Raw genomic sequence first — 13,944 nt, forward strand, 5'->3', positions numbered from 1 at the left:
TTCGTGTGGGAGCGCGTGCGGGCGCTGCGGGAGCACGCGGGGCCCGTGCTCTTCCTGGAGGAGGATCATTACCTGGCCCCCGACTTCTACCACGTCCTCAAGCAGCTCTGGGCCCTGCGCCAGCGCGAGTGCCCCGAGTGCCAGGTGGTGTCCCTGGGCACCTACAGCCCCGTGCGGGGCGGCTTCGCCGGCCGCGCCGACAAGGTGGAGATGAAGACGTGGAAGTCCACGGAGCACAACATGGGCATGGCCTTCGGCAGAGACACCTACCAGAAGCTCATCGAGTGCACGGACGCCTTCTGCACCTACGATGACTACAACTGGGACTGGACTCTGCAGCACTTGACTGTCTCTTGTCTTCCAAAGTTCTGGAAAGTGCTGGTTCCCGAGATCCCCAGGATTTTTCACACGGGGGACTGTGGCATGCACCACAAGAAATCCTGCAGACCGTCCACCCAGAGTGCCAAAATCGACTCTCTCTTGAACAGCAACCAACAGTACCTGTTTCCCAAGACGATGAGTGTCAGTAAAAGGTACTCCATGGCTCCCCTGTCCCCTCACGTCAAAAACGGAGGGTGGGGAGACATCAGGGACCACGAACTCTGTAAGAGTTACCGCAGACTCCAGTGAGGATCCTTCTCTTGCAGCCTTCTTTTCTTCTTGAGTTGTCCCATTTTGTCTTTTACAGGCACACACGTGTATAAACAGCATTTATGAGTTGGTTTCTGCTTTAATATGAATAAACATTCTTGTTTAAAGGTGTCCCAAAATAGTAATCTCTCATGTTTGGCAACCACGTTTTGGAAATGGGTGATGTGCTGCAGCCCCTACGCAAAAAGTGACCTGCTGCTGAGTTTGCTGGGAGGAGGAGGAGGAGGAGGAGGAGAAGGAGGAGAACACTTTTAAGTGCATCTTTTTTGGTGCTGAAGCTCTGGCGGTGCCCGTGACACCGCGCCGGGGGGGCCCTCGTGTGCTGTCCCACCCGGGGTCACCTCATGCCTGATCCCTGTGTCCCGGCTCGGTTGCGATGTGTCGATGAAATATATGAAGGATGGAAAAATAAATTCATTGTTTTTACTACGATGTAGATAAATATATGATTTTTTTAGTTCTGCCGAAATAAAAAGTCAGTTGTTTTGTAATTGCAGAGAAGTCCTTGATTGTCACCAAAAGGATGATGTCATCTCGTGTTCCTAAAAAGTCAGGACGGGGTGGGAGGGGAGTTTCTCTTCTCTAATCCCGAGGGCTGGGCACGTGCCATCACCCCTTCTAGCAGTGTGCATTTAACTTCATTAAATTTTTAATGATACTCATTAATTGAGGTAGAAAAAAATAGCAAATTGGTGGCACAACACTTCTTCTGTTTGAATTAAATAAAAAAAAAAAGTTGGTTTTAGATTAGCCATGTAAAACCACCAGTAAAAGTGCTGCTGTGATCTGGGCTGATCTGGAGTTGGGAGCCACAGAGCTGTTTGTTGTCACTACAGCTGCTTTCGTGGCACTGCTCTCTGAAGCACAGCTGGTAACAGCAGCATCTCAGCAGCTTTTTGTAGAACAGAGAAGTATGTCAGAGAAACAAAATGTCTTTTTTTTTTTTCCCAGGGTTATTTAACCACTGCAATTTTGCAACACACTTGCTCTGTGTTGTTTCACGGGGTCAGGGGTGATGATGAAGCTGTGCTGGTGCCTCAGCCCTCAGAGACCTCCCCCAAAAAAGCTGAAGGGGGTTAAACTTAACCCAGCAAAGCCCTCGCCCTCCTGCAGCGGATATGGTGCCCTGGAGGGCAGGGCAGGTGTTTTGGCAACTGTGGCTTCACTGAACTCAGAAAGTAACACACCACACACCCCACTGCACACACTCATGTTTCACACAGAAATTGGACAGTAATTCCAGAGCAGCCCTGAAACAAGGCAAATTTAACTTCCCTCTAAAGCACCTCCGTGTCTTGTAGAGCTCAAACGAAAACAGAAGTTGGTTCAGCACCAGTGAGAAAGGGAACTGGAAGTTTATTATTAGATGTGTTCTTTTGGTTATGGCACTTTAGAGAGGTGAACCAGCAACGAGCATGGGGAAACTCAAGGGAAACTGTGAAAATAAATCTGGATAAAGTGAATCCGCCTCCCAAATTGTAAATACTTCACAGCACACGTGCACCCAGAGGATGTTGTTAATGTGCAATGGAATTTGTTCAGCTGGGGGATGTCTGGGTGCTGCAAAGCACTGCACTAGGATGGAATACAGGGTGTAGCTGTTGATTATTTCTAGGAGACTAATTAGAACTTCTCCGGGTAATTAGAAATTTCATTTGATTGCTAAAAATCACTGCGAGTCTAATCCTGCAGTTATCACAAAATGAAAGGTTTGAAAAATGATGAATACTGCTCAATTCCCAAGGGAGCCATTAGACCAAGGATATAAACAAATAATCCCTGAAATCTGGTAAGAGAATAAAAAAGTTATGTAAACAATGAAGATGCATTTTCTTCCAGGAGCTCAGATTCACTTCCAACTGCATCCTTCTTGTAATAAAACTACTTCAGCCCATACATGTGATTAGAAAACAGATCTATTAACTGCAAAAATTGTAACAACGTAAGGTTTTGATGCTGAAACAGTTCCAGTGGGGACCTCTGAGGCCTGAAGTCACCCACCAGCACGTGGAAGTCACAAAAGGCATCAAACAACAGAAGGAAATCCTAAACCCATTAAACTAATCCAACTCATACAGCAAGGAATTCTGAAACACGACGGGGCAGCGCGTTACGTGATCCCTGAGGACCCACACGCTCCCGTCCTCAAGGTTCACTTCTCGTAGGAGAGGGGAGGCTGCCCTGCTGTCCAGCCCTGGGGGTTCAGCCTCTTCGTGCCCTTCCACTGCCTCCTGCCCCCCTGGCAGAAGCTCTCCTTGTTTTGCAGAGCCCGGGGCCGGGGCCGTGTCGCCTGCTGCGGCAGCACTTTCTAAATCTGGTTCCTTTCTCCCAGATTCACCGGCACTCGCTGAACTGGTGTCAGGAGGTTCGTGCTCCAAACAATGGTGTGAACTACAACCTACTTTTCCTATTGTTTCAGCTGTGGGAGCCGTGTTGGTTCCTGCAGCACGTTCTCCATCAGCTGCAGGGCAGTTTGTTTCTGCCTTTGTTTCGGGGTAGTCACCGTTGGTCTTTCCAGCAAGGTCTCCCCCTGAGCTGCCAAGTGTTCCTTCTCCATCACGTTCCTGTGGCTGTCAAGGAAATAAATGAGTTATTTTGCAGCTGAAACAAACCGTGCCCACAAAACTGCTGCAAAGACAGCAGAGACACTTGTTCCTCCAACAGCTGAGCAACTTGGATTGGTGGAATGTCCATGGCAGGGGGTCACAACTGGCTGATCTCTAAGGTCCCTTCCAACCCAAACCATCCTATGACTCTGTGATTCTGTGATTCTATTCCACAAAGCCAAGTGAGCCCGGTGCTGGGGTTTTCCTGCTCTTGTCTGGCGCGTGGGAATGAGTGGCAGGGAGGTTGCTCACTTCCCGAGGGTTTCCTCTGCTCTAGGAAAAGCTGCTGGGCAGCGGCCAAGCACCACAGCCGCCGTGGCTGCAGGATTAGGAAAGGCCTTTCACCACACCCAGCCTGTTTTCCAGATCTCAGGGGCCACAAAATCAGCCAAGGGATCTGAACTCTCATTGCAGGAGCGTGTTTGAACCTTGCAATTAGGGAAATTACCGGCCTGTGGAGCTAATCCAGGAATTGCCATGGTTTGCCTCAGGAGAGGAGGAACTGTGAGAGGTGTTGTCTAAATGGCAGTTCCCCAGTTTCAACATTATTGAGTGTTTTTGCAAAAGGCTGCTCTTAGCTCAGTGGGCAGTCAGGATCAGGCAGGGATCTGTCCAGGAGCAGCTGGATTCATGGATTTAGACAGAGCTGCTCTCTCACACACTCAGCCCTCTCTGACCCCAAACCTCTGCTCACTCCAGCAAGAGACAAAAGCACCAGCAGTAAGTCCTTCTTCAAACTGGATGATTCTCCCACATAGACCCAGAATCATGGAACAAACAACCTGAGCTGGAAGGGACCCACAAGGATCATTGACTCCAACTGCTGTCCCGGCACAGCACCAGGAGTGTGATGATTTAAGATATCTCAGCTGCCTTTTCTTAGGCCCCAAAACACACAGATCTGCTTTCCAACACTTTGAATTTTAGATTTTTATGTACAATCCGCACTAGCTACACATATTAAGCCTGCCAAGTAAAGCCACTACCTTTGAAAAACTCCTGGGGCCTCCAGCCTGGTTCCAAAGGTCATGTTCTTTGTCTGAACTTGCCTCCAAACAGGCCACCTACACATTAACTCTGTCTGCAGACCCCAGTTCACGGCCACAGCAGTGACCTGACTGTCCCTGCATTTTATGTTTCCTTTCAGAAAAGTTTAATCTGAATTTCTGATGCAGTACCTGCCAAGAAATCCCAGTTAATGTGGGGGGCTTTACATTTCCCTCTTTGCAAAACTAACATTTTGGTTTCTTCTTCTGTCCATCTGTTTTGCAACGGGAGCACATTTGAATCCCATGACAGATCCCAGAAACAGCCTGTCTTGCATCCTCTATGTAGACAGGGTGACTGAGGAAGAAGAGTGGCCTGACTGAGGCCTGAAACATTACAAATGTGAATTTGAGACCAGTGTTTAAGATTAATAGCCTCATGTTTAATTATCTACACAACAGGAACCCCTCAAGTATTCAAATGCTTGGACTGAATAAAGATAAGGAGACATGATTCTTCCCAGACAAAATCCTCTAGGATTTCTCTGCCTGTACAAGGCTGAGAGAGTGAAGTATTCCTACAAGGAGAAAGCACTGTCTTTAAAGACTGGATCACAGTTCTCCTTTTTCAAGTGAAATATAGGAGGTTTCAATCCCTTGGTCACGTTAAATGGCACAAACACAACCTGGGCTTCTGAAAATTGACAGTTCTACTTTTAAATAACCCCACTCTCGGTTTTTCCCCACTCTGTGAAGACAAAACAGGAACAGAGACGTATCAGTGGGATTTGATAGGATCTTGCTGAAGAACATAAATCAGCCAGAGCGTGTGCTGCTCCCAGAGATCCTCACCTCCACCCTGATTTGAATTCTGTCCTCAGAAACCTCCAGCACTTCAATTAATGGCTGGCTTTCCAGTGCTGATTGGGAGCAAGAAGAAGGGCATAAAGCAGTGCCTAGAAATCCATCAATGTTCTCTTCAGTGACAAACAATCTTTCCTAAAGGAAAAAAAAAAAGAGAAAGAGCAGGTTATGTTCTTTTTGTGCTAAACTTTAGTGATATTTGGGCTAAAAACTCACTGCAAAGAAAGCCAAGACACTTCACAAGTTTCACAGCTCATTCATGCCTTGATAGAGAAATTCTGAGCCAGACATTCAGAGTAACGAGGTGAAATGGATGAAGAGCAGTGCTTAGCTCATGTGGATTGAAATCACAGATCAGCATCACACCAAATATAAAAGAAAAGTGCTTTCTCTCTATGGACACGTGATTAATATACAGATTTAGACTCTCTCTGAGGAATGATTTGCACCAACATTGTTCCACTGTCCTCACCTGGCTTAACACCAGGAAGGTGTGACACTGTTATGGGTTTGTTTCATGTGCTTGGGAAAACACAAACACCTCCTTGGAGTGTCCCCGCGGGACCTGTGAACCCTCAGCTCCAAGATGAGACATGGAACACGCAGGGCTGTATCCATTTCACACCCAGCCAGGGAGGCTGCTCAGATCTCCATGCAGACAAGCCAGTTGGAAAACAAGGAGAGTTATCCAGAGGCAGAGGGACAGCCTGGGGTGTGTTTCCAGGCCCTTCATATGCAGTTCATAAACAATGTGAAACATGTTGCTACAGGTTTAAAGATTTAAATCAGTTACAGGTAATTAAAGGTCCTAAAACACCTCCTGGAGGGGCTGTTTCATAAGAACTGCAGAGCTTTCCCCGTGCTTGTGTTATTCCTAAATCATCTGTGTAGGCTGAGGGTGAGGACAGACTTTGGCACAATAAAAATGTTCTGACCTAGAGGAGTGTTTTGTGCTCTGGGAATTACCTTTCCTGTTTAATTGGAAGTAACAGGGAGAAGTTGCAAACCTTCCACTTTAAGTCACACTTTAAAATTTCTCGGTCCAGTTCAACCCTCTTGTCAATCCAAAGGAAGTTAAATTCAATTATCACTGACATCTTGCAGACTGAGAAGCAAAAAAGGCAATTCTGCACATTTTTGGCCCCCTGTGGACATAGCCTTATGCACAGCCAGATGTCACATTGTGTCTGAGGTACAAAATTTAACTGTCATCTTGAAAAAAAAAAACCCAAACAGTATGGGAAAAATAACCCAGCGTCCTACTTTTTCCACTATTAAAATTAGAAATCACAATATGGAAAGTCATAACATAGATATTGTTGGTTTTCCAAGCCAGAGGATTGAATTCATTTTCTATCCAGAAAGATTACAATCCAGGCAAAGAGCCAGCTTTGGAGGCTGAAACTGTTTGGGGGAAGATTAAAGTACAGCAGGGCTGCCCTGACAGAAAACCCTCCCATAACATACCTACTCCTTGCATTTCTGTCTGCAAAGCCTAAAATAGTTATTCCCTAATGTTATATCCTTTTCCTGCCTGCCAGAGAGGGACCTGCCAGTGCCCCAGGATTGTGGGAATACTCTGCAGACTCCAAGAGAAGGTGTCAGAGTACAGAAACAGGGACACCCTTCCACTAGACCAGGTCGTTCCAAGCCCCATCCTACATTTCCTACACAAAATGGGGAAAACAGTCTATTTTCCCTCTGAACCTGCATCTGGCACACGTGGTTGCCTGAGGGAGGGACAGTCCTCGATGCAATCAGGACTTTGCATTTTGGCAACAAACCCAAGAAATCTTTCTGGAGATTTTCTTCCCGATTAAAAGTAAAAGAATTTGTTTTCTTCCCAGTAAATACTATTAAAAACAAAAACTGAATGGAAGGTCTGTTGTCAGGAAAAGGTTCTTCCCCCAGAGGCTGGTTGGGCACTGCCCAGGCTCCCCAGGGCAGTGGGCACGGCCCCAAGGCTGCCAGAGCTCCAGGAGGGTTTGGACAACACTCTCAGGGACAGGGTGGGATTGTTGGGGTGTCTGTGCATGGCCAGGAGTTGGACTGGATGATCCTTGTGGGTCCCTTCCAGCTCAGGACATTCCATGATTAATCAGTACTTAACACGAGGATAAAAAGTAACCACTTGTGATGTTCTGTTAATTTTGACCGATTGCTATAAAGTTTCATTCCAGCCCAACACCTCACTCCCATAAGTATTTAACATTTTATCCCAGTCCTACCCCATGGCCTGCCATAAATCACAGCACCTTGGATGTGTTTGTTGTCACTAAGGTGATTATCATTAGCCTGAGACTGTAACTCAGACTTTGAATTCACAGGGAGCACACGCCGAGGCATTTATATTACTGCAGATGTTATCAAAGCCTAGACCTTGGAAAAAAATGACTCAGGCATTTATTCTAAAGCCTGCTCTGCCTTCCAAGCCAGAGCAAACAGAGGACAACCATCTGCAGATGATTTCAATGACCCTGTAAAATAATTCGTCGGCTTAAACCGTTTATTTTCTGGTATTTATGATCCTCTCTTAGCAACTTCCAATTTAATTTGTTTCTCCCTGCACATACTGTCATCTGCTGTTTGGTACACATTCATTTTTCCCTGTGACTAAACTGAGACCAAATTAACATAAACGTTAGCAGGAAGGACTTTGGTTTCTAGAGCACTTCATCACTCAAAGCCACCCTTGTCTCTCACAGCACGGACGGTGCAAAGCTGGGCCCCTCACGGCTGCCCTCGGCAATCAAACGGGTTTATTCTGCCTCACTTTATCCAAATTCGTAGCCAATTTCCATCCAGAGTTACCTCCCACGCAGGCTGCAACAGTTTTAAAAGCAGCCCAGATTTCGGGTTTAAATTATTTGTGTGCCTCCTGCAATGAGAAGCTCAGAGAACCCCAGAATCATGGAATGGTTTGGGTGGGAAGGGATCTTAAAAACCATCTCGTTCCCACCCCCTGCCATGGGCAGGGACATCTTCCACTGGACCAGGTTGCTCCAAGCTGGCCTTGAACACTTTCAGGGATGGGGCAGACGTATCCTCTCCAGGAACAACCACCAACTCAATATGGAAAGGGACCTGGATCTGTGGATCTCCTGGCCTCTGGCTTTGTAGGGTCCCAGCACAAACCAGCTCGACATGAGAATTTGAAGCTCAAAATTTTACTACCTGTAGTGGGGTGAAAACTTTTCCAAGGAGCTCATGACTGCAAAGATTAAACAGCTCAAAAGGAGCTTTGATGAGCTTAATCAGTAGGTTAATAATGTTTCCTGACATAAATGTTTTGTGTAGACATGTTATTCCCAAAATGCAGCTACCAATTAAAGGCTATGCAGAAATTAGTTTGTTTTATAGCAGAAGCAAACTAATTATGGTTCTTAATGCAGCTTGGGAAGGAGATTACTCAGAAAAATATGAAATAATAAGTTTGTTCTGTTCTCCTTCTCTGTCCTTCCTTGACCTCCCCAAAAACTTGCCAAGAGTCTTGAAATGATGAGCACAGAATTAACTGAACCAAAAATAAACTGTTGTAGGATTACACACAACAGCCCCAGCTTCCAGCAGCATGTTCTTAGAAGTGACCCCTGACTATTGTATTAAGTCTTTATAGTAGCTTGGAAATTGAAAATTATAGCCTTGACTTTCAAAGAAAGCATGTAACAACTCCAAACAGCTTGGAAATGAGGGCAGAAGAGCTCTCCAGGATGGATTTCTCCCTGAAAAGTGGCAAAGCCGTAAAACATCCGTGTCTTACGCTTCCCAACATGGCTCTCTGGGTTTCATGCTTGGTTGACTCTCAAACCAAGAAAAACATTTATCCACAAGGGCCCTAATTCCAAGATCACTGAGCACAAGGACAGCTCCAGCACGGCCCAGCAGTGAGCCCACAGGAGCACATCCAGCCCACAGCCTTTTCCACATGTTCCCTGTGCTGGGAACAACACAGCTCTGCCACCTGCAGCCACACACAGGTGACTTACATTTAGATGGGATATTGGGAAGAAATTCTCCCCTGTGCAGGTGGTGAAGCCCTGGCCAACCTGGCCTTGGACACTTCCAGGGATGGAGCAGCCACAGCTTCTCTGGGCAACCTGTGCCAGGGCCTCCCCACCCTCCCAGCCAGGAATTCCTTCCCAATATCCCATCTCTCCCTGCCCTCTGGCATTGGGAAGCCATTCCCCTTGTCCTGTCCCTCCAGCCCTTGTCCCAGGTCCCTCTCCAGCTCTCCTGGAGCCCCTTTAGGCCCTGGAAGGAGCTCTCAGGTCTCTCCAGAGCCTTCTCTTCTCCAAGTGAACCCCCCAGCTCTCCCAGCCTGTCCCCAGAGCAGAGGGGCTCCAGCCTTGTGACCAGTCTAGTGGCCTCTTCTGGACTCACTCCAATGGGTCCACATCTTATTTTACCAGCACCAAAAGCTTCCAAAACATCTCCTTCACAAGACACTGGTGGCTGTGGCAAGCAGAAAAATCACACCCACCCAAAACATGCTCCATGGATGCATCAACGCTCACAGAGAAGTTAAACAAAGCTTCCATGTTGCTGTGCAATTCCTGTTTGGATACCTCACAAACAGCATAACTCACGCTTAGCTCCAACCATGAACTCCTCAGGAATGTTCAGTATAATATTTTTCAGACTGTAAATGTTAAAAAAACGTAATGCATAGGAAAGCAGAGGAAATATTTCTGTTTTCCTCTGCTCCCCTGCTGTTCTCTGGAGCCCCGGGGGGTTTATGTGAGTTAAATCTTAATATTCTCCCTAAGAGGAGATGGGAGTTTATGAGGAAAGGGATGGTCTGGCTGTGATTCCTCCTGCAGTGAGGGGTTCCCAGGGAGAAGCACTGACCAGGGAATGAGCACACATCCTGTGAACTAACTCACTCCAGGCCGCTGAGAGGGGCAGGAAGGGTGTGGATCAGCATGAAAGGGAATTCCTACGTGACCCAATCTTTTTCTAATCCCATGAAAATGAGCACACACGACCCCAAAACTGCCAGCAGAATTAATTAGCCACCACACGTGTTTCACATGCTCTGATAACTGAGCCTCCAAGTCTCAGGAGTTCAATACACCCACTAGAAAACTGCTTTTTATTTCTGTTAAGAACTGAGCATTTAACCCCAGGAGGCCAAACATTCCAAGACAGTGCTTTCCAAAGGCACGATTTCCATCACTGCCCAACTCCTGCTCTACCATAAACCAGGACACACTGGGACATGCTGTTCTCACAAACCTTGCCTGGCAGGCTTACAAATTTTATTAATGGTTATTTAACTCTTAACCATTCTTTCTTCATCATTTACTCTCCAGGCTGTGTTGTCTCAAAATGAAGGGCAACTCTCTGATGCAGGAGTTTCCCAGGCCTGAATTTAAGGATTTAAGGAAAAGATGTACCAGGTATTAGTGGACGAACTGCAATGGAGGGAGCACAGCCCATGGCTGGTCCTTCAAGGCAAAGAGCAGACAGTGATTTTTGGCAATGGGGAAGCCAGGAAGCTTCCTCAGGATATTCCCTGGAAAAACAGGGTCTGGAGCGAGCCCTGCAGAAGGATCAGTGCTGTGTGGTCTCTGGTGCAGTGATGGAGCACCAGGGCAGTGACAAAAGGTCACCTTTAAACCCCTGAAATATGTGACCCTGGTCCATGATGCCCCAAGCTATGGAATCTTTATTTTTATAGGATTTCTGGTCAACAAGTCATAGAATCATTTAGGATGGGAAAGACTTCCAAGATCATCAAGTCCAACTGCTATGTGGACATTATAGTTTAGCCAAGGAGTGAAACTATTCACAGTTAAAGTCCAGGGGGGACTGTGGCACTGTAAAGATTTCCTGAAAAGAGGTAAGGGTGGGAAATTCCAACTGCTCAGCATCTGTGGAAACTGAGCTCTAAACGGGTCATCTTCCAGCACAGGGATTAGCCATAGATGACTACAAAGGGAAAAGCAGTCCTTGAAATTCTGTTTCAAGCACAGTGTCCCAAGGACAAGCTCAGTTCATTCTCCTACCAGTATCTGCATCAGACCAATTTCCAAGAAGAAACTGGCAGTTAATGGGAGAGAACTGGGCAGCAGCCCAGGGTGGTGGAAGAGCCACTGTGGCACAGGTTTCCAGTGAGGGGCAGATTCTGAACTAACCCAGAGGAATTTGCTCCATGAAACAACACAACAACCCTCAGTCTCCAGTAGGAAGCAACTTCCCAGACAATAGCAGAGCAGGAATTCTATATCTGTTAAGAAAAACACTGGCCAAACTGGATGGAGCTCTGAGCAACCTGGATTAGTGGAAGGTGTTCCTGCCCACGGCAGGGGGTGGAATGAGATGGGCTCTAAGGTCCCTTCCAACTCAAACCATCCTGGGATTCTCTGATTCCATGATTCACTTTTGCCATGCATTGTCCTCTGGCAACGCTGCTGTGGGAGAAGAGATGATGAACAAGCACACTGGGAAGTGCAGGATAAAATTCCTGCTCCCCTCAGCCACCAAAAGCTCCTTGAAGGGATCAAACAGGGGCCTGCTTTGTGCACTCTGCAATGACTGATGCAACTCGTTATAGGTCTCAGTGCAAGAACAACAGCTCTGATTTATAGAATGAGAGCCAAAGCAGAAAAACATCCAAAATTACATCAGACAAATTGAAGAAATCAACAGAAGTAGAAGAAAAGCGACCAGGAGCAAATAGTTAATGGCCAGAAGGCAGCATATAATAGTAGCTGTAATTAAATATTAATTTTTCTCCCTTCACTCTGAGTGAGTGCAGCTCTCAGTGCTGGCACAGGCACTTTGGGGGAATATCAGTTTAAAGCAAGCAAACAGAACAAATGACTTCAGTTTATTTCTCCTCAGTTTGCAGGCCCAGTGTCCAAAGGACTCCATGCCAGGAGAATCTTTTGGAGTCTGCTACGTGAATGAATGGCTGGGAAGCCTATGACTAATGCCCAATCTCTTCCTCCTACTCCACCCAAAACGTTTTGCAACATATATACTAAAATCAGCACATTCAAGGGTTTTTTTTTAACTCACAAAACCAAAATCTCATTACTGAGTGGCCTTTTAGCAACTTCCAATCACAACATATTCCCCCAGTTGTAATAAGAAATGCACACAAACCATTAGAGCAGCCACCAACCCTGCACCACCACCATGCTCATCACTAAATCATGTCCTCAAGTGCCACACCCACACGTTTTTTGAACACTTCCAGGGATGGAGACTCCACCACTGCCCTGGGCAGGCTCTGTCCCTGTGCAGAAAACAGGCAGTAGTTCACACAGTGGCTTATTTGACGTGGCAGCAGCACCCAGTGCCCGATTCCAGCCACTAAGAGCAGTGCTGAGGGCTCTGTGGCCCCACTTGCACAGACTTGCAAGGCTTCTGCTCCACTAAAAGCAGAGGAAATGCTCTGCAAACAGCTCAGCGTGGGTGGTTCTCCATAAATTCATCATCTTTGATACTTCCCCGAAATGATCAGCTCCCCCTTCACAGGAATTGCTGTTATAGAAGGTGTGCAGCTGCTAAATGGGACATTAAGTGTGATGTTTCAGCTGCACAAACACTAATTGGATAAATATCTTTCAAAATCATGCACAAGTAATTTCTAGTGGTAGGGAAGGAGCAATTAAGCTGCTCCAAGGCAAGTCCATCCCAGTGGATATACTTGAAGCCTGCCAGCTTTCTGGACTTGCACTCCCACAGCACATGATCCAAAATGCAAAGGATTTTATTGCTCTAAAATCAAGCCAAACTTCAAATCCCATGACTGGAAGGTTACACAAGAGCCGTGCAGCCTTAATCCCTGCTCATGAGAAGCTGTTTGAAACTCTGAGCTTACAGAATAACATGGTTTTCCACAAAACTTGTGTGAGTGCTTCTGGACAGCAAGAGTGCCACGAGGTGGGCATCCCTTTGGGGACACTGGCAGCTCCCAGGTGGCACTGTCACCTGGATGCAGCCACCCCACCTTCTCCCACCATGAGAGCATCACTGCCAAACGACCCATAAAATCATAAACCACTAAACTGGAATCATATCCAGACAGGGAGGAAGGGAAGGTGAAGATTTATCCCAGCAAAATGGACAGTTCACAGCTGCTGTTTGCTGTTCTGCTCTGGTTGAACTAATGGGTATTCCCATTGCTGTAAGTGGGGATTCTGTCCCAAAATACAGACACAGGGACCCTCCATCCACACTTCATGACAGTGTATGCACGAGTGTACGTCTGGTATACCATAAACATCTCCTTTCTTTGTGTGAACAAGCTGCACAAGCAATTTACTTGAGTTAAAAGTGAACACTAAGGACTTAAAGGTCAGGGCAGGCTTTGTTTTCACTTATCACCACAATTTCCCTTAGAAAAAAGTCAGTGTGGGAGGCAGAAGTCATTGCAAACCCAAGGATGAAGGCGTCAGCTCCGTGATGTGACCTTGGACAAGATTTGTTCAAATCAGGCCACTCCATTCACATGCAGGAGCAGCTCTCGGAGGAAGCAACTTCTGTCTCTATAGCTTTGAACTCAACCTCACACCTCCCCGAGACGCCGCTCACCAACGAAGCCAAACATGAGCCACACCCAGCAGCGGAGCAGCGGCTCTGCGGGGAGGGGACACCCCAAACCTGCCCCTTTGAAGCCATTACCTGCAGAGCGGAGGGGTCGAGGCCGAAGCTGAACTTCTCCCAGGGCCCGGTGCTGTCGGGGGCCTTGGCCAGCTCCACAACCACGTTGTGGGCAGAGACGCTGACTCCGGTCTCGGGGGAGAGCAGCCTGTTTGCGGGAGGGAACTGCAGGAACAGGGCAAAGGCACCGCTGTCAGCGGAGAAGCGCAGGCTGTAGTGGTGGG

General features: G+C 47.1%; 2 protein-coding genes across 2 annotated transcripts; one reads left to right on the top strand and one right to left on the bottom strand.

Moving 5' to 3' along the window:
* On the top strand, nt 1-1,138 carry MGAT2 (mannosyl (alpha-1,6-)-glycoprotein beta-1,2-N-acetylglucosaminyltransferase; the record flags this gene model as incomplete). Its single annotated transcript, XM_018089111.2, has 1 exon — nt 1-1,138. A coding segment is annotated over one exon (630 nt), but the record flags the coding sequence as incomplete, so codon positions are not given.
* Nucleotides 1,139-1,990: 852 nt separating this feature from the next.
* On the bottom strand, nt 1,991-13,942 carry DNAAF2 (dynein axonemal assembly factor 2; the record flags this gene model as incomplete). The annotated part of the gene is made up of 3 exons (XM_018089113.2): nt 1,991-3,221; nt 5,096-5,242; nt 13,742-13,942. Coding segments are annotated over 3 exons (858 nt in total), but the record flags the coding sequence as incomplete, so codon positions are not given.
* Between the last annotated feature and the right edge of the window lie 2 nt (nt 13,943-13,944).

The sequence above is a fragment of the Manacus vitellinus genome, unplaced genomic scaffold, assembly GCF_001715985.3.
Source record: "Manacus vitellinus isolate BGI_N305 unplaced genomic scaffold, ASM171598v3 scaffold_116_pilon, whole genome shotgun sequence".
Lineage (NCBI taxonomy): Eukaryota > Metazoa > Chordata > Aves > Passeriformes > Pipridae > Manacus > Manacus vitellinus.